This window comes from Pagrus major, chromosome 9, assembly GCF_040436345.1.
Source record: "Pagrus major chromosome 9, Pma_NU_1.0".
NCBI classification, from domain to species: domain Eukaryota; kingdom Metazoa; phylum Chordata; class Actinopteri; order Spariformes; family Sparidae; genus Pagrus; species Pagrus major.
Window position 1 is genome coordinate 19623167 of NC_133223.1, and position 24845 is coordinate 19648011.

The 24845-nt window shown below is 39.6% G+C and overlaps 2 protein-coding genes across 2 annotated transcripts; one reads left to right on the top strand and one right to left on the bottom strand.

Moving 5' to 3' along the window:
• The first annotated feature begins 6150 nt into the window (after positions 1-6150).
• Positions 6151-9851, top strand: cytip (cytohesin 1 interacting protein). Its single transcript, XM_073473690.1, has 8 exons — positions 6151-6378; positions 6690-6739; positions 6876-6930; positions 7077-7179; positions 7414-7507; positions 7616-7682; positions 8379-8445; positions 8661-9851. Exons 1-8 carry the CDS (start codon positions 6211-6213, stop codon positions 9137-9139), a joined length of 1083 nt encoding a protein of 360 aa, XP_073329791.1. The 5' UTR covers positions 6151-6210; the 3' UTR covers positions 9140-9851.
• Positions 9852-14030: 4179 nt separating this feature from the next.
• LOC141002774 (polypeptide N-acetylgalactosaminyltransferase 5) lies at positions 14031-24287 on the bottom strand. The gene is made up of 10 exons (XM_073474167.1): positions 22723-24287; positions 22464-22630; positions 18771-18890; positions 17950-18085; positions 17711-17830; positions 17491-17608; positions 17075-17404; positions 16704-16784; positions 15060-15212; positions 14031-14862 (listed from the first exon to the last, which is right to left on the bottom strand). The coding sequence occupies exons 1-10, from the start codon at positions 23838-23840 to the stop codon at positions 14722-14724; spliced, it is 2484 nt and encodes an 827-aa protein (XP_073330268.1). The 5' UTR covers positions 23841-24287; the 3' UTR covers positions 14031-14721.
• Positions 24288-24845: the final 558 nt, after the last annotated feature.

A 24845-nucleotide genomic window follows, 5' to 3' on the forward strand; every position in this document is an offset into this window, starting at 1 on the left:
TGGTATCGACTTGTTTTAAATGACACACTGTCCCTGATCATTTGAGCTGTAAAGTTTGTCGTTGAAGATAAATGGTTCAGTGGAAAGGTTACGAAATACTTACCTAACTAACCACTGTGGCTCCATGGAGGCAATGAGTCGCTTGTTCTGTTGGTCCAAATACTGTGATGACAATGTGATGACATCCCAGAGGATGTATCCCAATACTTCTGATGATCCTCTGACTTTTCTGTCAGTCCAACTGAAACTAATAATTTTAAAATTATTATTATCTTCGCCGCCCTCAGGCCAAACTTTTAGGGCAGACACTGCAGGTGAAAACATGCAGAGATCAATATTGAGATTTCCGTAACAAAACACCTTCTTTCAGACCAGAGGAGAGAAAACTTTCAAAATACACATAAAGGTTATTATTTTAGTTCAGCTTTCTGCTTTCTGTTCTGGAAAATGTGTGCAAACAAGCACATCTTTTATTAGATAGCCTAATGTGTGTATTTAATCATAACAGTTCTGAAAACTTGGAAAACAAAAATAATTGTCTTAATGTAAGTGATCAACTGGGGAAGTTTCATCCATTTTCACCCCATTGACCTGTAGTGTCTTATGTTTTTATCTAAAAATTGAAGGAATTTTACAATGCATACCTTTTAAAGGTCAATCTTAAAAACATGGGAGAGTTAATTTTTTTTTAAGGCTGTTGACCGTATTTTCTGATTTATAGAGTGATAAAAAGAGATATCCAAAAGTTGCTCTTTAAAAACCTCGGACTCTAATATTTCAACAAAATTAAACAAAACAACTGTGGACCTGGCTTTATCGAATCTTCAGATTTGTGTTCTGAAAATATGTTCAAAGGATTACAATTTTAATATTAAAATAACATTATGCACAATAACAATTTCAGAAAACTTTATTTAAATTCCCAAATATGATGAAAGCGAAGATCAGATCTTGATTAAGCTAAGGATAAAATAATAAAACAAGAGGATAATGACAAAAGACAGAACAGACGAAACAACAGATGTAGAAGCATCACTGGTGGTAAATCTTTAAATTTCTACATTAAAATGTCTAAAAACAGCTGGACCTTTCTTATATATTTTGTTGACTTACATTATCCTAAATGTTTCCAAAAATGTTCAAACCCAGAGAAATCATGAATTTAATTCATGGTAACTTACGCCAGAGACTGAGGAAGGGAGGCGACAAACATCACTAAAAGAAATGTGAAAAAAACTTTAATACATCACTTGCTCCGTGAACATTTCTGTCTGAGTTATGTCAGATAGATTTTGATCAGCAATGGTGGTTGTTTAACAATGGAGACAAAAACTCCCATGAACCCACGCTACTCATGTCTTTTGTTTTTATTGAGAGACGTGTAGTGGCAGATATTACACACGTGTTTCAGACATTTTACTTCACATTTCATAGCACAGCTTGGGTGATGGGCACCTAATGAGGCCTGTAAAGCCAGGTTTAGGGACAATTTATACACCATGTGTGCCTGTATGGGCCCACATGTGCGTGTTTCATATCATGTGAAGTGATCCCGCATTTAAAGATGTGAATCTGATTATTTAGTGTAGTTTTTGTGAAACTGGTGCTGTGGAGATAACCTTTCCCATCCATCATGGGGTTAAATTCACGTCTAGCTTTATGTACACAGTCAATGTTCATGTTTTTAGTTTGCTAAGGTGAGGTACATATTTCCATGTAGCTGCTTACTGTAGGTGTTGACACATACAAGTGTTCTGCTGGATGATATGTAGCATCAGCTGTGTTGCCTCTTGAAAATAAGCTATGTACAGTAGCCTGTTGCTTTCTTGGGAAATATCCAACCCAAATCTCCACAATTAATGTTGACGATGTACATTTTCTGCAAACCACAGATATGTTGCAACTTTATGTCTCCTTACATTCAGTTTTCAATTTCATGTTGTTGCACCGTTGTGCGGCTCTGGTTAGGTTAAAGCAACATTATGTAGAAATTGGCCTTTTGTGCAATTTGGCGCCTCCCACAGTTTCTGAGTGCAACACCACTGTCATAAATACAAATCCCAGGTCTGTAACAATTTGTCAGAGGCAATGTAATTGCTAACTACAAACAAAACTTATCAGGTCATCACGATGTTGTGTTGAAAACTTGTATGTTGAAGTAAACATGTATGTAACACTGTCATCCTACCCTCTCACTGAAGTTACACAGTGCAGAAACAAGTGATAGAGACACCATTCATCCTATTATAAGACACTGTACCATCAACATGATTTTGAAGCTGCTATTTTAAGGTAAAAAAATTACATAATGTTGCTTTAAGGCACAAAAACAACTTGGTTAGGGTTAGGAAAGGTCATATTTTGGTGTAAAACACCTGATTTGGTCGTCGCAAACACGGCTGGAGATGTTCCAAGGTGCCCGTAAAATTGTCCAGTGGTTTCTCACTTACAAATGTTGAAACGCAGTCTTGCTGCTATGAAAGTCAAGTCGTACACATATAATGTGAGCCTGACATGACACGTATTGCACAAATGCCAATATGGTACGTATGACACATACCAATTTGAGAGTATCGGTGGTTTTCAGAAATGTAAACTGTCAGCATTTTATTCTGCCGTCTTCGTTCTCTTCCTTCTGTGAAATGATTAGTTGACTTTAATCATGCAATCATTGGACTTTCTGTGTTGCAGATTACAGATAGGAAATACTGAAAATGCAGTATTCAAGCGTCTGGCTCTGCCTGTGTCCATTGTTAACACTTGTAGTGTAATTAAATTAGTTTTATATCTCATGTTGGATCTGTGCTGAGCCAAGCTTTTATTTTGTCTTTTGTGTCATATCTGCTTCTCCAAGAATCAGACGGGTGACACAGAAGAGATGATAGCTAAAAGACTTATCAGTCATTCCAAAGAGGAGTGATCACAATGTGCAATTTCTGACTGGTGTCTTTTTTTTATATATTGTATATTAAATTGCTAAATATTAACAAATGTGATACTGCTTTCGTAATATATACTTTTGATTCTAAACCGTCAAGTTATTATTTAGATTCATATTTTGGATTAATGTATGTGAATGTTGTGTGTTGTTGCTCAGATTTCATGCCATTGCACTGTATCTTTTCTCTTGCACTATTTATTCTGTATAGAAATCAGTGATATCAGTGGGTCAATAAACTGTTTTTCATGGAGTTAACTGGTTCAGTTTGAAATAAGTCTTCTTCATTACAACCAATACCACCAATGAATTAACTATACGATAACTGTAGTATCAGGCAAATATTATTTGTGGTCTTAAGCTGAGAAATAAAGTGTCTAACAAGTCAGTTGTGATTCTGAAAGCACTGATTCTGCAGAGCTCTGCACATTGAAAGAATTTCCCAGAGCAACTTATCTGAAACAGGCCTTTTACATTTTCCCCATCTCGCTTACCTTAACTGGCGTGACTCATCTCCACTTTCTGTTCTGCCGCTCTGTGTGTTTATGATGTGGATGTGTCCGTTATACAGAGGAAATCAAGCTGTACCACACTGAGGCTATCAGCACTTTGCAGATGAGTCAGAGGCCTTAAGAATGTGTTGCGAGATGCTTTAACAGATTTGTCAGTGCTTTGAGATCACATAGTGTCACTAACAGGAGGCTGATGGACACTTTCACATAGTGATTAAAGTCAGCAAAAGATCTAGTTGCTAAAAATGTTTACCACATTTACATGTTTTCTAGTCCGTCAAGTAAGAACACAAAACACCAGAATGGACAGGAGGAATGATTACAGTGACCAATAACTGTTAAATGTACACATAGGCATGTGAGTATTGTATTTAGACAGAAGAAATATGAATCTGTCCTTTAAACTCTGTACAGCCTGATTCAGAAATTTCTCATGTATGAATCATTGTTTCATTATGAAGCAGCAGGAGAGTTTCTGCTGTCAATGAAGAGAACAAAACATGTACTTTTCTGTTCTTTGACGTTTTGGAAATGTGGACTGGAATTAGCAATGTCCCGGTGAAATGGGATATCTGTGTTCCAGACGGTCCCGTGGTCGGTTGGCCAACTGGTCCTGCTGAGGGTCAGTGGGGCAGAGGGGAGTGCTGTGAGGCAATCTGTTAGTTAAGGAGTGTTTCAGCTGGGTTTAAATATGCAGCAACGAGGCTGAAAGTGAAATGGCCATTTTATCAAATGCTGTTCTTAGAGTAAGTATAAATTTAAGGTACTACACTTGAGTATTTTCATTTATACTTTTACTCCACAAGCCTGCATTTCAGAGGCAACTGTTGTACTCTTTACTCGACTACATTTAGCTGACAACTGTAGTTGTTTCAACAACTAAGATTGAGCACAGAAGAGATTACAAAACACAATGCACTATTATAGATTAAATGACCTAACCATATATACAATTAGAGATAAAATGATTATGATGAAAATAAGGTCCCCACTGTTTGAAGCTAGAAAGGTGGCAGGGTCCGCCACATATAAATGTGTGGAGTATTGCTTTACTGATTACACTACTTTTGTGTAACTTTCACCAAAATAACCACAGATTTACTACAAGACATTAAAAAACGTAAGCTGCTAATATTGTTTTGCTACCATAGCCTGTGGCAACGTTAGCTTATGATTGGTTTTAACAGGAATTTTGCTGACTAGCTTTTAAAAAGCTGTTGATTCTTCTATTGACAGAGGCTGTATATCTTGACAAAATTCTCTGCCACGGCCGTCCTCACTTCTCACTTCTCACTTCACGTCAGCCTGTCTCTTCTGCTTGCTAGCAACGTCGTCTCTCGCTGTTAGCTAAGTGTTAGCCATAATGTTGCTTTAACCAAACCCTCTTCAAGTTACTAGTTGCAGAGAGTTCCCATACATAGATTGCTATGACTTGACTATTACGTTTTTTTTTTTGTTTGTTTTTTTGTCCTTTTCTCTTATAAACTCATAGTAATGGGAGGACAACTATTCAGTGGCGTGTGGTGTGTGTTTCTTTTTAAACATGGGGCTAATTAACATTAACATTGCTAATGCTAGTTAGCTAAACACAGAAACCACATAATACCAAAGGTGTTATACTACTGGCTCAAAAACCTTGTTAGAAGCTGGAACCAACGGTCAGAATTCTTACACAGAGATAAACAAAACAATAATTTTGGATTCACCAAATATTTTTAAATATTAATTCCTGATCAATCTTAATTCAAGAAAAATAGATACTTGTATTCTGCACCTTTCTACAAGCTCTGTATATATATATATATATATATATATATATATATATATATATGTATATATATATATATATATATATATATATATATATATATATATATATATATATATATATATATATATATATATATTTTAAATGATTTGTAAAACATTAATAAATGTTATCAATATGACCTTTAACTTGTTATGGGAGTATTTTTATGATGTATTATTAGCGCTTAAGTAAAGGAACTGAATACTTCCTCCACCATTTTCTCTGTTGGTCTGGTCAAAAGAAAGCTTTTGCACACGGTGAAAGATGATATTGTTTTTCTGCAGAGTAAACAGTGTACCCTTTGAAGGCCTGTGTGCGGTGGTGCATTGAGGTTCAGTTTTCTTTAACCCATCAGCTATTGTCTCCCTGACTGCCGGCCTGTGTGTTTGTGTGTGATTTCCCTCTTGAACTGAACCATGTCTGATGCCTTCTGCCCAATGACCCGTGCTGTCTGTTTGGGGAGCGTGACACTGGCCTTTTGTCTGTCCTCATAAGACAAGTCTCCCTGCTTGGCAGAACACAGGACTCGGGCTCAGACTAAAGCTTAGCCCATTGAGAAACTGAGAGTGAGAGAGGCTGAAAGCAGGTGCTGGTGGAGGCGTGAGGTGGCAGTTTCTCATGCATTGCTGATTTCTGACAGACCATAAATCGAATTGCTAAGACTGCAGAAAAGGGAAAGGGATTGTTTGAAGGGGAATGATAAGAAAAAAGCTTCTTCTTCTTTTGCAGACCAGCCTTTCTTAAGAAAGAGAAAAAACAAGTCAAAGAGGTGAACAGGAAATTAGGTATGTGAAGCTGTGATCTGCAGATGCAGGTCCACCACAACCCTCACATGACGTGGATTTCCGCTTTGACACACTTTGCTCCTGGCTGCACAGCAGGGCAGGGCCACACAATCGCTGAAGAGCTGCTGCAGCAGGACATGATGGTGTTTTGAGGACCAGTCTACCATGCAGTCCACCATGAATTTCAATGGACTTCAACAGCAGGGCAGTCAGGAGAATTACATTCTGGATAATACTCTGAGGAAGAAATGCTCCCTGTGGTACAGGCGCTCACTGAAGGGAAACAATGATCGACACCGGCAGAACACAGGCTCTCTATCCAGAGTGCGAAAGGTGAGACTATAAAGCTCAAAATATAGAATGTAAACACACACTTCTGCAATCAAATAACATCAAACAATACAGATTATTAGATTAAAGCTGTAACCTTTCTTAGTTTTCGAATGAGAAGCAGTTCACTGTGTAACAAAAAACACAGCATTTTCCTACAACTGGCTTAAAGCCCTTTAACAATTTTAATCTTTTGAGTTATGCAACACTATAGGATCAACATGTTCTCGCATAGTTTCCTAACAGGTTAAAAAAGAGTTTAAATTGATTATATTGTTTTAAAGAGGAACTCATTTGTATTTCTCCTTTTGCAGCCCAAACTAAGCCACTCCAACTCACTGGTGGATTACTCTGACCCACAAAGGTAAATATATCAAACCTGATCAGCAATGTACTACATGCAAAAAATTATTCAATGTACTTTCTTTGTTTTTTAAATAGAAATAAAACCTAAAATGTTGTTTTTCTCTTTTTTTTTTGCATTTTCCTCTTTTGCACAGGATCACAATTGCACTGGAAAAGCAAGACAATGAATCATTTGGTTTTGAAATTCAGGTAAGTTTAAGATCAATAACATACAATATGCATCATTGTCAAGCCTTTAAATCTCTGATTCTAGACTCATTTCTACGCCCACTCAAAGGCTTTTTGTGGCAGCTCTCCCTCTTTTCTTTAGCAACTAAATGTGCTTCTTGTTGCAGACCTATGGCCTGCAGCTGAAGGACAGCTCTGCAGTGGAGATGTGCACGTTTGTGCGCAAGGTGCAGGAGGACAGCGCAGCTGAGAGCGCCGGCCTGACCGCAGGTGAGCCACCCACATCCTCTGCACATGCTTTCACACACGCACAAAACTGTCAGACCTTATCATACCTTTCAGTTAAACATAAAGATTGACAGATATGTCACTTAACATGTACACGTTATGGTCCACCCACCCACCCACACACATACGCACATAGTGATGGACAAATATAATGCATGTCATGTTGTCTTCCCGTAACTGACGAGTTCCTGTTTTTTGCATCCTCATTTATTGTAGGGGACATCATCGTCACTATAAATGGTGCCAGTATTGAAGGGTCATCTCATCAGCACATACTTGATCTGATCAGAGAATCAACCAACAGCTTGAAGTAAGTAACAGAAATGACTTCAATGACAACAGAGGATAACCTGCATAGAAATAAAAAACACTACTCTGGTGATCGTGTAATTAACTATGTGTTATAATATGATTGCAGGATGGAGACTGTATGTGGGAATGTAGTGAAGCAGATAGAGCTGGAGAAGAAGATGAATCTGCTGAAGGTGAGTCTCTCAGATCCTGCCCTTGTTCACTGTTGAAAGACTGCAGCTCTGTAGTTGTATTAAGCAACCTACTAAACCATTCAAACCTTCCTGGTAATAATGAGAGCAGAGCTGCCACACTGTAGTTAATTACAGGTTGACCTACTGCTGCACCACAGTGTGAAACAGCCTAACATTTCACAACTAAACCGACACAGCAGCTTTCATACTGAGGTATTGTTTTTGCAGTGGTGGAGGAAGAATTCAGATCCTTTCTTTACAGGTGCTATTTGTAAGAAAAGTTGATTTTTGAGTCTCAATCCCAACTCGTTAAATAATGACACTTTATTGAAAAAAACAAACAACTTTTCTTATAAATAGCACCTTTAAGTAAAAGATACTTAAAGGAGCAATATGTAAGGATTTTAGTTGAAAACTCAACATGTGGCCAATTCATACGTATTGCACCCTTAAGTAAAACTATGTTACTATAACCAAGAAAATGTAATTAAACATGGATTATGTATGTCCTCTGGCAATTAAAAATGTAGGATTTTTAAGTAGAAGAATATTCTCAGCACATAAAGAAACACTTAAAGGGTAACTCCACCTGAGTAAATGCACTTCTAACATTCCACCTCTGTGTATTTGAATGTAAACATTTTGAGTGCATTTCACTGGAACTCAAGCCGCATGTTTTTTTGTTTGCCTTTACAGCAATCACTACGCGAGAAGCTGATGGAGCTGCAGGCACTTACAGTACAGGAAAAACGCCTGATGCGAGGTGAGAGAATTTGTCGAACCACAGCACTTCCTTTCTCACAGCCGTTGTCCTCTTTCTGAAGCTACTCTGCCTTTGGTGTGAATTGAAGAACAACCTCAAGATAAACTAGAAAAAAGGAGTTCCCCTGAGAAATGAGCATATGAAGCTGCTGACGAACTTCCTGCTGCAAACTTCTCGCCAGCTGCAACTTTTACTCACTTTGTTTTGTTTTCCAGGTAACTTGAACAACAGCAGCCTCCACCTCTCAATGCACTCCTCAGTGAGCTCCCCCGCAGGCCGACGTGGCCGCCGTTTCTCTAGTGACAGCAGCTACAGGAGCGCGATGACAGATGACAGTGACCAGGCCAGTGTGTTTGGGGATCTGAGCTCTCCCGGCCCCTTCAGTGCAGCCAGCACCACAGACGATGGCTGCTTCTTCTCCAGAGATTTCACCTCACAGTCACAGGACAGCCCCGGCAGTTTCTCGTTGAGCAGCAGCCATAATCACCAATCCCTCGGACGCTCCAGCAGCTCCAGCTTGGCCGGCAGCAGCAGCTCCCTCTCGCCTTCCTGGGAGGAAACGAGGATCTCCTCCTTGTTTGGCACCCTGCCCCGCAAGAGCAGGAGAGCCGCCAGTGTCCGCAAACACATCTTCAAGTTAATTCCTGGACTGCAGCGATCAGTTGAAGAGGAGGAGACGGGAGCAAACACCTAGTGACATGTTGTTCAAATGCTGCTAGTTTCTACTTGATAGAAAGAGTTGGCATGGTTTCTTCTGCTCCGAACACGATGTAGAAAGACATAGACACTGTAAAGAAGTCTTTCAGCACACTTAAAGGAAGGGGTTAACCCTCCATAAAGAAATAAGTGTTTGCTTTTCAGGGGACACAGAGATGAGAGACATTGTGGCACTTGGCATTTGTCAATGTCAAAGTTTACCCTCGAGGGCCCTGAGCCTGACTCACTGCTTGGCACAAAAGCATTATGATGGAAATATAAAATGTTCTCCCTTTGAACATGTGTTTGAATGAATGTATATACAAGATATGAGTGTGATCAGCATTAATCATATCAGCTGTATTCATGTAGCACCCTCAATTTTAAAGTGAGACTATACTACTGACCTAAAATACACAAGATGAGAACCATTCACTTTTCAGGTCAGACACGCATCTAAAAGCCACTTCTGCTACGTTCAGGTGCTGAAAACCAAAACCAAACCTCTGCTGTGAATAGATGGCTGCTGAGCTCAAAACAGGATGTGGGTACAGGAGGTACTACTTAACTGTTTTCATTTCTAAAGCTATTTTCCGGCTGCACACAACTTAAAGGCTGAAATGTTGTCTTGTAAAGTCTGAATGTAGATAATGGTCACGCTTTATTTTTATGTGTATGCAAAAGACCTGCAATAAAAAACATGTAAAATCTTTCAAACCCACCAGTGTTTTCCTTCAGATACCTGTGAATGATGCACACTCCCTTTCAAGGTGCAATTTCAACAGGAATGGTGTGACTTATTAAAGAGTGATGCAACTATTACACATGATTTACTCATAAAGAGAAATAAATGTTATTCTGGGGGGGTGCACAATAGCTGTCAAAGATGAAGCTATAAAGCTTGAGAATAGAAACCCCCACGCATTTCCTGTAATAAGTCTCACTTCTTTGGTTTCCTGCTGCTGCTTCTGCTGAAAAAGACAGACAGACAGAAAAAAAGAAAACTCTATAGTGGGTCATTGTCAAATTATGATAAATTAAACCCTGTTTTCATGCACCTGATGGTTACCATTTACAAAAAATTTTTTTTACAGAAGCAAAACTGAGAAAGATAACATTCAAATAGTTTGCAATGAAGCAGAAAATAAAATGGTTTAATGGGCTGATATATGAACATTTGTCACAAGTTGTCACATCCTTTATTTAAAGGTCCAGTGTGTAGGATTTAGGGCTTTCTAATGGCAGAAATTGAATATAAAATTCATGATTATGAAATAATGATGAAAAAAATCTTTTCACACTGTTTTCATTTGTGTATAATCACCTGAAACTAAGAATTGTTGTGTTTTCGTTACCTCAGAATAAGCCTTTTTTTTTTTTTTTCCTTTTTCCACTCAGTCCGCCATGTTGCACCGCCATGTTTCTCCAGTAGCCCAGAACAGACAAACCAAACACTGGTTGCATTTTCCCATTTTTATACTTCACCTTTAAGTAAAGTACTAAAATTACTTTGAAATACAAATGAAAGTCCTGCAAGTACATACTGTGTATTTAAACTTTCAAAAGTAAAAATAGTGGTTTTACAGTAAAATGTCCATTGATATATTATTATATATGTCATTTTTAGATGGTCACTGCTGATGCATCAATGTGTAAGCAACTGTCAAGCTGGTTGAAGCTTGTGTTGGTAAAAGGGAGCCGGGGAAGGTCTTATTTTTCACTGCAAGTTACAATCTGCTCACATATGGCCATTAAAAAAGTGATTCATCCAAATGCTACAAATTGTTACATAGAGCCCCTTTAACCACTTTATACTAATTTAGATGGTACAGTCCAACCTCTGGGTCGGGCACCTACAAAGGGTAACAAGATAGATCTGAGGGGACATGAGATAATTAATGGTGGAATGCAAACAAGTTCTGTGCTACAAATCTGCAATCATTTTCTGTTGTGTAAAACTCTCTCTTTGTATCTAAATCAGATAAAAGATGTATTATTTCTGTATTAAAACAAAAGGATGACTATAAAAGACTATATATTTGTTAAATACAGTATTTTATTGAGTTGTGTTGTTTCCAATTATGTTCAAACCAGAGAAATCTGTAATTTTATTCAAGTTAACGTGTCATTTGGTCGCCTTTCGCTGTAACTTCTGAGGAATCATCAGCTGATACATCAGAAAGTGAGGAAGGAAGTCAGCAAACGCGATTAAAGATAACATGAATAAAACTTTAATGTATTACCTCATCTACCAACATTTTTCCCTGAATCATATCAGATGAAGACGACAACTCCCACGTCGCCTCACGACATCACCAAACTACGACTTTGGTTTTGACTGAGAGCCCCCTCATGGCAGCAATTACATTGCGTTTAAATTAAACCATTTGAGAAGTTTAAAGGAGGAAAGTATTTTTGATGAAAGAGTTAATGGATTTTCCACCTCTGTGCTCACGTTGTGTGCACATAACGTACATTTCCTAAATGTTATGTCAGCATTTCAGGTTCCTTACTTAAGATGTGAAGGTCTTTGTGCCCTTAAATCCCAAGACATAACACGGCTTAGCTCCAGCACAAGACAACTTTGGTTCAGGCGGTGATATACTGTAAATAAAACCTATAGGAGAATGTTAATCCAGACTCAAAATGCTACAGAGTGATGGTGGTCACCCAGCAGAGATTATTAAGGAATGAGCACAATCGCTTCATGTGCAGATGCCAGAATCACAAAGAGTCTTTGTTGGAGCCACAACAAAACCCCTGTTCTTCTGTGATTCGACGCGTACACAGAATTACATGGTACTACTGAGCACGCAACAGAGCTTGATCATGCACGATGGATTCTTTCTTCACTCTTTGACAATGTGGGAAGGAACAAGGAGCAGACGATGTGACAATGCAAAGTCGGCGGCTGCTTGATTCAACAAATGATCTGCGCAAAGCGACTAAAAGCATTGGAGATTGACTACTTTTTCATATCACAGGGGGAAGAAAAACAGACACATGGAGACGGCGACGAGCACAATGCCTCCAAAGGCCCCGAGACTCACAGTAGATGAAGACGCACTGGCATCACAGGTACTGGAGATCATCGGGGGCTTCACTCTAGAGGCCCTACAGACCCTGAAACCTGAAGAACGAGAGGTGTGGTTAATGGAGGAGGGAGACGACTCTGTGTTTTACAGCGATGAAGACGAAGCTCATCAGGACATAAAAACAAGAACACCTTGTGAGTTTGGTGCCAGTGGGTGCAAGCGACTTGTCAACAGTGTGTCAGCTGATGAACCAGGAGAACAATCCATTACTGACAAAGACAATTCAGAGATGGAGAAGGAAGTGACTCAGCAGATCATTCTAACTGAAAGAGGAGAGGAAAAGCAACCAAAACCTGAACCTACAGATCAGACAGATGCTGCCGATCCAGGAGAAAAGTCTTATTTTACTCCAGAGACGTCTGTAAGCACCTGTGGAGACTCTCTGCAGCTTATCTGCACAAGTGCAGACATGCAAACAGAGTCAGAGCAAAATAAAGCTGCAGAAAAAGGTAAGAGGATTTAAATTTATTGTGATAAAGAGGGAGTTTTGTGTTTTTCTGCAAAACAGACTATTCCTTTCTTTTTCTTTTCAGCGAATCTACCAGTAGAGGAAGAAGAGGTGGTGCAAGACACACTGACACCAAACCTTCAACCCTTTGATGTCACTAACGAGGAGACTCACACAAGGCTGAATAGGGAGGCAGAAGTCCCCGAGCAGATGTCTGGTGCTGAACTCCAGATATCAGGTGACAGGCAGCTTCAGGTGGAGCGGGAGTGGGAGCCGGCGCAGGAGCACGACGTCCACGCTCCTGTGGGGTTTCATCAAAACCCCAGACCGGGCTACTCCACTCTGCCTCTGCCAAAGAAACCCGGTCCTCACCAGAAATCCTTCGACCACCTCTCTTCCTCCTCCAAATACAGCACCGTGTCCTACCGCAAGATCCGCAGAGGCAACACCCGCCAGCAGATCGACAAGTTTGAGTACATGATGATGAATTTGTAAGAGCAGGAAAATGAATACTACTGGGCATTATCCATAACACAAAAATTACTGTTTCACATGGTTTACATATTTATGTTGTAAAAAACTACTTGCAGATGGTACTGAAAGTCTGTAATGTAACTCTCCACATGACATTTCTAGTCAACAACCATCTCATATGTAAGAGGTACTTTGTCTTTGACTGTTTTAGGAGGGAAAAGACTTGTTATCTAAGGCAGGTATCTGAACAGTAGATTAAATAAATAAGAAGCTCAGGGCTTGATAATCCTACCGATAATAAGTAAGATGTAGTTTGCTGGTAGAGCTTCAGTATCTTAAAAGGTACTGTATGTCATTTTGGGAAAGAAATTGACTGATTCTTTTTTGCCTAAACAAACTAAATAAACTCTGTTTTCATGACTGAATAAACAAACTGACCTTAGAGGACAACACAATTTCATATTTGTTTGCTTTGTTTATATGTGGCGGACCCTGCCACCTCTCTAGCTTCAAACAGTGTTCTGGGGACCTTATTTTCCTCTGAGAAAACAGCTTGTTTATTCAGTTCTGGAAAAAATAAATATTTATGAGTTTGTATTATTACCTCAGTAATATTGTAAATATCAAAATTCTGAGTTTGAATTTATTCTCCAAAACTACACAGTGCCCTTATGGGGTGAGACTGAGAAGTGAAACTACTATGGGAAGTATTTTTGAATGATTTGCTAAACATACTGTACATACATGTCCTAATGAAGCAAATAAAAAGAGATAAATGCTATTAAAATCTTTATCTTCATTATTCCATTCTACTTCCTTAAGACAAAAAAGCATAACCTTCAATATGTGGTTAAAGAGTTTGATAACAATCATGAAATCACAGCACAGATTTATTGGGAACTTTGAACCAACACTTCCCTCTAGTGACGAGAAGAAATTCATACAAAAAGGGACATTATTCACAAACCTTCACCTACATAATGCATCATTTAAAATCAGAGAAGCAGCTGTTTCACCCAAGTGCCTCATCAAACTTAAAGTCCACGACATCTGGAAAAGATGACGTCTGTGTTTCATACAAATGAATAAATTCTAAATTACATGCAATTAAACTCATTATTCAGTCCCAGCAGAGCAAACACACGCAAAAAAACAACAACTTTTTACATCTCAAATTTATGAGGCACTTGTTAATCGTTTTTATCTTTGGCAGTAACATGATGTTGAGCTCAAGAACTGACAAGATGGAGTGTTCTTCCACAGACATTCATCTGAAGCCCTTTAGTCATGCCAGTAGAGCAAACTTGTGTCCAACTCTTAATAAAAACAGAGAAGATGCACTCTTTCCTCTGGCACTAGCGTTCAAACTCAAGGTCAGTCCGTGCTGACATGATAAAAGGACATTAGACACATTGCACATCCCTACCCCCTCCGCTTTACACCACGCATAAACTGCCACCAAGGCGGTTCCCACCTCCTCTGGACAGTCGTGTAGTCCTGTCCTGTAGTGTGAGGTCTCCACAGTCTGTGTTCTGTCACATAAAACTCTTTCCTTAAGTCTCATCACAGAGTGTGGTAGTGTGTGAACTGCCACTTTTGGAAGGCATTGCTTGTTTCACATGGGTTCAGGCGAAGAGTGTCACCCTGAGGCCCCGCCTCCAGGCACATGTGGTGGGACACAAACTCTGCTATAAGGTGCTCCGCCTTTGCAAAGACAAAACAGGAAAGGTAATCAACGAACAAGGCTGCAGATTCTTTAATTCTACTGCACCCGTTTTAAAAGTGACAGCAGCTTTTTCAGTCCTACTGAATTAGAAGCAGGTCGGTCCGGTTTGAAATCCAGAGACTAAAATGAGTGTTAAGAAAAACAAAGGAATGTAGACAAAGCAAACCCAACCTACCAGAGCAGAGTTGGAGGATTTGTGGAACCAGCGTTGTTCAGCCCTTGTGTTGTCACATTCCTGTAAAACAAAGCCGCTGCCCTTGCCTTGGGGAGCGACACAAACGTCCTGCTGGCGAACGTTTCTCATCCAGGTGTAATTAAAGTGCTGACTCTGAGAGAAAGAGAGAGAGGAGTGACGAGGATGTAATTATGCTTCATGAAAACTGAAAGATTTTGAAGGATGGCTCAGTGAGGCTGCTCTGAATCCAAGAGGACCACATTCAGACAGGCTTGGCCTTGTCTTGGACTCCACCCTTGTTTATCGTGGCTTGGGTCCTGCCCGGATTTGTCCTGATCTTAGTCTATTCCTGGATATTTTTGTTATGGCCCCCTACAATTACCACAGTCACAAGGCCAGGATTGCACTATCTGTGCATATGTTCCTAAGAAACACAATGAAACATTTAAGAAATTTGTGAAGCTGCTACAAGGAACTTCCATTTTTGTTGATTGTGGTGGCTCCTGCGTTTATAAGCTGTGTGAGCACCATTGCCTCCTGTGGTAATGATCTTAATAAAATATAATAGATAATAATTAAGTTGTCGTGATCACTGTTGTGCTCATCTGACAGCGATCATAAAATACAGCAGCAGACAATAAGATGAAGTTGCTTTAAAATTAGGCTCCAAAGCACAAATGTCTCGACTCCTCTCTTCTCAATTCCTTTCCTTGTTTCCTTGTTTCCTGTGCTCGCGTCTCATGGGGTGAGGGGAGAGGAAGTCATAAAAAATAGTTTTAATTTTATGAGTTATACGACCCAGATAAAGGGCTTACCACACCAAGAACAGTCACTATAAAAATAACCATAGTGATAACAGTGCGAGCATCCACACTGATGAACGCTAAAGGTTTGTAGACAGTGGCGCTAAGCACACTCTGCATGCTCCAGCTGTGCCAGCAGCTTAGATAAAAAGGACATGAGCTGATGAGCTGTTAGTGTTGCATGTTACACAGAGAAACATACAAAGATAAAACCTGGAAAGGAAAAAGCTTTATGAAATTCTTAAGAGAAAGGAGTTAGGGGAATCCAACACTTTGTAACAAGACTTGTCGACTTTGAAGACAAATTTTTGTTACACTTTTGTATGAGTCAACATCAATTATCCTGGCGATTGTCAAAGAGGACATGAGAATAGACGAAAGCAAACTTCAGATACCTCATCACCTGCCAAAGATTGATTGGCAGTATGTCTCAGGTAAAATTATGTTTTTTAATGTGTAATTTGCGGCCTCATATTATGTTATATAATCGTTTAATACGTTGGATAAATATCCAAGAATGAGTTATTAGAGTAGACTATCTAAAAAGTGTCTCTTAAATGCCATTGTCTTTATAGTTGTGGACTCCACTTGGGTTATGGAGCCTTTTAAAAAGATCTATTTATTGTTTTGGTATAGTTATCATTCTTTGTGTTGACGGTGCTCAAATCTGAATTCGACCCCGTGACAGGCATTCAAAGTAACTATAATAACTAAATAGAAATGGCCAATCTCGTTGCTGATGGTCTTGTTTGCTTATGTAGGTCATCTAGAGGAATCAGTATTAAATTATGACAGTTTCATAAACTGTTAAAAACTGTTTAAATACAATAAAGACACCTACCTGCTTGCTGAGATCACACGTCTCAAAGAGCAGAGAGCCTTTCTGCAGACTGAGGCATTTCCTTAAGCCACGATTAAAGATCTGCAAGAAAAAATGAGATAACAATTTTACAGAAGTGAAACAACAGAGCTGCAAACATTTGTTTAATCATGAAAACTGGTCTCATTTCCTTGATTGAATCCTGACAGAAAGCTTTAATAGACAGCTACTCTTTGTTCCAAAGGAACACAATCACAGTCTCTGTTTGGGTCGATTTAGTTAAGGGGTTCCCAGCAGAGATAACAATAGCTTCATAGAGAGAAGGAATAACAAGCTTTCTTTTTTAAGAGCTGTTTTGGGGAAAAGTAAACAGAGATTACTCATGTACATACCAGGCCTTCAGCTTTGGCTAAGGGAGCCTTCATATCTGGATACACGTTCTCCAGGTACCACTTGAAGCTATTGCATTTGAGCCTCTTTCTCAGCTCGATCTGATCGGTGAGGTTGCCGATGACGATGGCCTTTTTATCCACCAGGTGATGGTACCCGTGACCGTAGAAGAGGTCCTTGTACTCGTCCAGCCAGACCTCCGCCACCCTCGCCAGGTTACGCTCCACCGTCTTCTGCCTGTCCTTGGGGAATTTGTAAGGATTCTGTCCTCGGAAGATGTGACCCACTCGAGAGCAGGGGATGATCTCGATTTCCCCTCCGCACATCCAGATCTGTTCATTTAGGAATAGGTGTCATGTGAGAGATGTTCTAGGGAGTTCCCAAATACCTGTGGTTTGAATTCATATGAGTGAGATACCTTAAATGAAATCTCCATGTTCTCCCCACCCCACACATCAAGGCCAGGATCATAGGAACCAAGCTCATAGAAGTACTTCTTGTCTATGGAGAACAGGCCTCCAGCCATAACTGGACATCTGTAGAAAAAAAATATCAATAAACATGCAGAAAAAAAAAAAAAATACATAAATGAAATAATAATAATAATAAATTATTATGAAAATTGAGTGTTTAGGTACCTGATGGGATCTGAGATTGTCATGTTGTGCTTCTTAATGTACTCGTCTGGTATCGCACTCCAGCCAAACACCAGAGGCCACTTGAAAATACCTCTCTGGAAGTTGTCAACCAGCATATAACTGCAGAGAAAGAGCCAGAACAGAAGCTCCAATGTCACACAATGAACATTCCTGTAGAAAACATGATCACACCACTTGTATGGCATCTCTGTTACTCTAATATGACAGTGTTGAGTCACCTCATGTCCTTATCACTGATGACTTCAATAACTGGACAGGGCACCTTCTTGCGATCCAGATAGACTCGCTCCAGCAGGGGCTCTAGCCAGCCCACGTTACATTCAACATGGGAGTCGAGGAAGGTAAGAACCTCACCTAGATTAGAGGAGAGTCAACATCCTGCTGCAGTTAAACAAACAGACGTATCGGTGTTTTAACAGTGCAACCCTTGGAGCACGTGACAAAGAGTACTTTGAAAAGATAGTATTATGCATGGAGTGTACCTAACATAAACACTCAATCAGTATTATCACAAAACCAAAAAGTGAAGATTACACTGTTAATGTGTGAGAGAAGAGCAACTGGACATGTTTCTCTTTTGCCATTCCATTTTTTTAAGCCGCCAGGCTTTCTTTACTCAGTTTAACATTCTGTAAATAATCCTCGAGAGCCAATAAAACACGCCCTATAAACTGGATGTTTATTTGCAGCATGCCTCTGTCCATGTCATATTATTAAGCATAATATGTGAGCTTGTGCAATGAGACAAACCACATCTCAAATTCTACGAGTGTTGACATCTTGCACAAATCACACAGTTATAATACACTGCAGTTTGCACAATAGGAGTAAATAACTCATCACATATACACACTAGAGTTTTCAGTGTAACATTTATAAAAGAGTACCAAGTTTTATTTGTCACAATAGTGTGAATTCTGTTGCTGTCTTATTATTTCTTTGAAATGAACCACCCCTCTATCGCCTTTACACGTACGTATGTATATACCAAGCGTTAAAGACACTGATGACATTAAGTAATAATCAAAGCAGTGCTTACCTTTGGCTACAGCAGCTCCAGCCAGCCTGGCTCTGATCAGGCCCTGCCTTTCCTTCAGACGGATGATTCGCACTTTGGGAAACTGGGACATGTACTTATCCAGTGGCTCCTTCAGATTGTCTGACAAAATATTACATATGATCTTACAACGCTGAAAACAGACACAAGTGCATACAGCTCAAAATGTTAATTTCTAATTACAACCAATGAGGTTAAACTTGAAAAAACTACTAGAAACCAAATAATGCTTGAACCTCTATAACCAACTAAGTACTTTTTACTCTAATATAGTTTATATTGACATATGAGCGGACATACTTTGTGTTGAAATGTTAACCTTTGCAGGTGACTTAAATGCTCTAAATATTACCATGTGCTCCAGGCTCGGCTGAGGACTTTTTTGGCTACATTAAACAGCTATAACTGATGATATCAGCTTATAAAAAGATATTGGCATATGAAAATATGTCAATATTTGTGCTGAGTCATGTAGAAACTGTGCCACCATTAAGTAGTTTGTCCAACTGAGAGGACAGTCTTACTCATTTTCTGATAGTTTATCTTTCTACTGTGGTCACACCTCTTTCACACTCAGAGGCCATCTTTGGGGCAGGTACTCACTCATCTATTTAGCGTCATGTGTGATATGTACTATCAAGCTGATGAAGGCTAAGTGCTGAAACACGTTTGTTTTTTAAAGAGAGGACTGTCAAGTTTATTATTGTAGGAACATATGTCCATCGCCTCTGCATTACATTGAGGCCCTGTTGTTCTTGTTAACCCCTTTCATCTGGATGAAGACGATTTACAGGCTACAGGCTGCCACCTTATCTCCTGGCAGAGAGGACAGTGTTCTCCTGGACCATAAAGACTTCAAATGAAGACAGTTTTAATTAATTTACAACTAAACTCCCATTTTTGAACTTACTTTCCCCTCCAAACAGATAAATTGTTCCCTCACAGAGTGGACACCAGACACCTTCTGACGTGTTGTTCTATGCTATTACTCTGTCTTCTGTTATTTACGACTCACTATCTGTGGGACATTCCATTCAAATGGCCTCTGTATTCTTCCAGATTTCAGACCATTTCTAATTAACCATTAAGTCAGTATCTCACTCTCTTAATTCTAACCAATTAAGAAACAGTAAAAGAAGTTCATAAAACTGATCTTTTTCCCGTTTCTCTACGATTAAGATTGACTGAGATCAAGTTTTAATGTTTAATCTGTCCTGTGTTCGGTGGAACCACAGCACCTCCTGATGGTGAGTCCTGGTACAGTTGGACGAGAAATATTCTGTTTAATATGTTCATGGTTATAACCAGTAAATGACTCTGATATGTCTTTGTTTTAACAAGTATTAAGCTGAAATATGTATAATTAATGTTTAATCACGTCATAATCATTTTCATGATAGACAACGTACATCTATTAAGCCATGGTGAGAATCTGTGAGAAGGTGAAGCACTGTTTTGTAACGTTTAAATCTTGGAGACAAAAGCCGGTAAGCCCCGCCTAGACACGCCTCGATTTGCAAATAATAAAACGGAGAGATCACGTCTCTCGAGTCGGTTTTTAGTTTTTCAGTTTTGTAGTTTTTGACTTTTAGTCCAGTTTGAGTTTTGTTTAAGTTTTCTTTTGTTTTAAGTTTTTCTTTTGTAACTTATTTTTGAAGCTCTTTACTTTACTTTGAAACACGCTCCAAGACAGCGATCTCAACAGAAGTGCTCACGCGTTGATTTTTCTCACTTTATATTTTTCGCAGTATTGATTAGCTTCTTTTATTAAGTTTGTACCAGAACAAAGTTCTGTTTTAATTTGTTTTATACCGTTAAGTATCGTAACCTGCTTTTGAAGAAGTGAACTTAATTTAGATTATCTTGCATTAACTAACAACGGAAGATCCGCCTGATCAACGTATCATCCTCAGTTATTTTATTCAAGAAGTTAAATTTAGTTTACAAAGTCAGAGCCTGAAAACCACTCGAAGAAACGAAGAAGAACATCCTTATCACAATCATCATCACGACACTACAGCAACTTGCTGTGTCCGAGACCGTGCAAGCGGTTTCCAACGAAAGACAGACTCTTTGACAAGCCCCCATCGATCGCTAGCGGTACCATCCCGCTGGGCACTGAGCCAAGATCTGCACCGGATCGGTACGGGACCAGCTGCCCTCTTCCTAAGACAGCGGACCGAGGTGCCCGACCGACTGATACCGGACGAGCTGACCCCCGGCCATTGGACCGGGACTGCCAGCTAGAGCCGCAAATCACCCGAGGGAATCCGCTGCCGCGGACTCCGCAACTCTGCTAAGAAAGTAGGCTCTCCATCACTCACAACAGCTGGATTCACACATGATACATGAGATGGTCTATGGCTCTGGTTCTGATCTTTTAGCTTAAGAGAAATTCGGTTAGGGTCTCGCTAGTATTAAAATTACTACCGTAATATTTAAATGCTTCAACCTAACTCGTGATCTCACCATCAGCCCATATTCCACTAATAACCCATTACTTAGTTATTTCACATTTCCTGTTACCTGTTGTTATTCATTTAAATTGCCATTTCATTTATTTGACCTGAATTATTTAGTCAATAAACATATTTAACCGTATGTCGTTGTCTGTGCAGGTTTGTTTTTAATGTGGAGAACCGATGGATATGTGTAGAATTCACTACTTCATTTATGAGATTGAATAAATTGATCTGAAATTGATTAGAATTGATACAAGTTAACCTTGTCTAGTCGAATTTGATTAATTACCTCCGGATTATTCAAATAGACAAAACAACGGAGGTGGTGCCCCATTAACGAGTGTTTTATTAATCGCCAATGATTAATAAATTACATTTATTATTAGTGTATCTCCTACATTATCAACTGTAAAATGTCTCGCTCAGTACATTACTCTTTGTGACAGCTCTTTAATCTTTAATAACCACATTTCAGGGATAGCTCTCAAAACTATTTCTGAATGTTGTGTAATTATGCAAATAAAAATAAAAACTTGTCACATAACTCTTCTACAATTCTCTCCAACACACCACTGTTGTACAATAAGTTATCATTTTGGTGGACTTGCTTTGAAACTCACTGTGTGTAAATTCTCAAAAATTAAGAATTTGATGTATTCATGTAAATATATAAGTAAATGAATAATAACACTTGATATGTTGTTATCTTTTTTGAACTCTTAAATGTTGTACTTGCTTTGGCCTAACTAATAGTTTCTGCGAAACTCTAGTGTTAAATGAAGACTGCACTCTAAAATAAACATGACTGTCAAAGAGGGCTCTTAAGTAACACCATTTTTACAAAATCTGCATTGATTGAAATATTATAAAAAAAATTAAACAAAGGCATTCAACATTTTCACAAAAAAGACCTATAAAGCCAGAGACATAAATGACCATAAAATTGGTAAAGAGGTGCAAGAAATTTCAATATAGTCAGAAGAGTGAGGTCTTATTATAAAACAAATTATCCTATTAATGCTGTACATATTAAGTTTGCCCACAAAAGTTTAAGCTTTAAACAAGGATTATGCCGGTAAATGTGATCTCTTTTTGACCAGCTAAAAGCAAATAACCTCTGAAATGAATTTTAGTAGCAATTAACTTGTGCTTTAGCTGCAGATGTCAGTTTTTACCCCCCCCCCCGTGGAGACCCATTCAAGCTAACAGTTACCTTTGGTGCTGAAATCATCCACCAGAATGATCTCTTTGAGGAGGTGTGGCGGAGATCTGTTGATCACACTGTGCACAGAGCGGAGGAGCGTGGACCACACTTCATCCACGAAACAGAAAATCACACTGGTGGAGGGCAAGTCATCGTGGACCAGATTCTGTGCACACCTGCAAAACACAGCAAGGAAAAAAAGAGAATTCAGCGTGGCTATCAGAGCAGTCTGAGACAAAAAAATGTGCAGAAGACAACAACGACTTACATCTCTGGCCTGGTGTCCGGGATGGCACGGTCCACTGGGATCTGATCACTCAGGTAGACATTAAAATGCCCTTCGTCCCATCTCTTCCTCACCTCTGCGTCTTCGTTGCTGGCAACAAGTGCCGCCTGACCAAACTGGCCCACAGCGTTGGCATTTCTGGGAGAGATAGTCGCATCCAGAGCAAGCACTTTATGAACACCTGATTTCCTTTTTGAGTTGCTCTTAGAGTCGTCTCCTGCTTGGATCTTGACTGCAGGTTTCGGGATTTCCTTCACTGGATTCAGATCACTCTCGTCGTTCCTCTCAACATGTTTCTCCTGTGCTTTATTTATTACCTCCTTAGCATTTACATCCTTCTTTGGAGGTTTGGATGTTGCTTTAACAGGGCGTGCCTTCTCAGCCTGAGGCTGGCCCTCTTTTGTTCCAGTCTTGCTCTTGGATTCATCTTTGACTTTTTCATTTGTCTTTAAATCACTTTTGTCCAGAGCGCTTTGCTCACCAGCTTTTAAGAGTCCCTTCTTTGACGTTGGTAGCGGAGCATGTTTGTTTTCCTGAACACCAGGTAGCACTTGGGTTTTATTAGACTCTGCTACAGGTAACATGATTTTATTAGAACCATCTATTACATTACTTTTCTCGAATTTTGTCTCATTCAGATCCAAGTTTACTACCTTCTTCTTTGCAGGAACATCCTGCTTTGGTGTGACATTTTCTCTACCTTCAGGGGGAACATACTTAGGTTTGACAGTCTTGGAAACTTTATCTCCTTCTAACTTTTTATCCCACAACTTTTGGTCCTTGCTCTTGCCTCCCTGTCTGTACACTTGGGCTAGTTTGCTGCCTGCACTGAGTGGTCCTTTCCCAGCTTGTGTCACATCCAAGTCCACCCTCTCAACTGGGTGTTTAAACCCCCTCTTCATCAGCTGTGTGGTCCTGGACTGCTGCTTGAACATCTCCCTTTCTCTTATCACGCTCTCCTTCAGCAGCTGACTGTTCACGTCGTTTAATGACATGCGGAGCGCAGCCATGTCAAACAGCAGCCAAATGACAGAAGCAATGAACACAAATGCGAGTACCCTCCCACTCCCCCTTAAGTATCTCCTAACCTTCATCATCATTATTTTTTTTTTTTTTTACAAAGGAAATCCACGTGAAAATGCAGAAAACGTCAAAGTGTCATGCTGTGAAGGCCACTTCTGGGTTTGCTTTTCTTTGGAGAAGTTAGCTGCCTGCGTGGCATGCTAAAAAAGTAAGGAGCAGCAGCGGTAGTCGGTGTTGTCAGTCAGAAAACACCACAGGGCTTGACACCCATAGCTCCAGCAGAGAGGCACAATGTGAAGTTATTTTCTCATACCGTGTCGCTGCGGACATCTTCAGCCGCCGGGGGACATCAGTTACGTCCGCTGCGCAAAGTTTACCCAACTTCTGCGTCACCGAAAGAAAAGTTAGCTCAAGTTGTCGGTTTCTTCTCTGAAATCTCCACGCCACAACTTTGACCGACACACAGTTTTGTATGAGGACGTAGCAGCCAACTTCCACCTTGTCAGTAAACTCTGATTGGACAGATTGACAGGAAAGTCTCGGCCTACACGGAGCTAACAGCAAGCTAGCCGGAGAGAGCTAGCGCGCTGCAGGAAGTGCGGTGTTGTACCTTCAAAATAAAGCACTCACCCGGACAGGCGTGGGATCATGTTCCAGGTAGATATTGGGTCATGGATGTACTAAGATGTTGACTCCACCCGCTGTTATTGAGCTTTCGGTCATAAATGCATAATACATACTAAATTGATGTTTGTTTTTCTTCAACATTTATTTATATTATATTATTTGCATTGTATTTGGTTAAAGGACAATTCTTCACGGTAGCATTTAGACATTTTCACCCTGATGAAGACCATCTGATATGATGACTGAAAGCTCCAGAACAGCTACACCTGCTAAATGGACCTTGTTGGAATTTTCTCAGCTGCTGTTTCCAACGTTGAGTTTTAGCATATTGCAAAACGTTGAGAAAACAAACTCATCACTATCCATTTAGCAGTCATTTAAGTTCAGTTTTCTGACTTCTCTTTGTGTAGAAGTGCAGAAAAGAAGGTAGGATGGATGATTTGATTAGTGTTTAT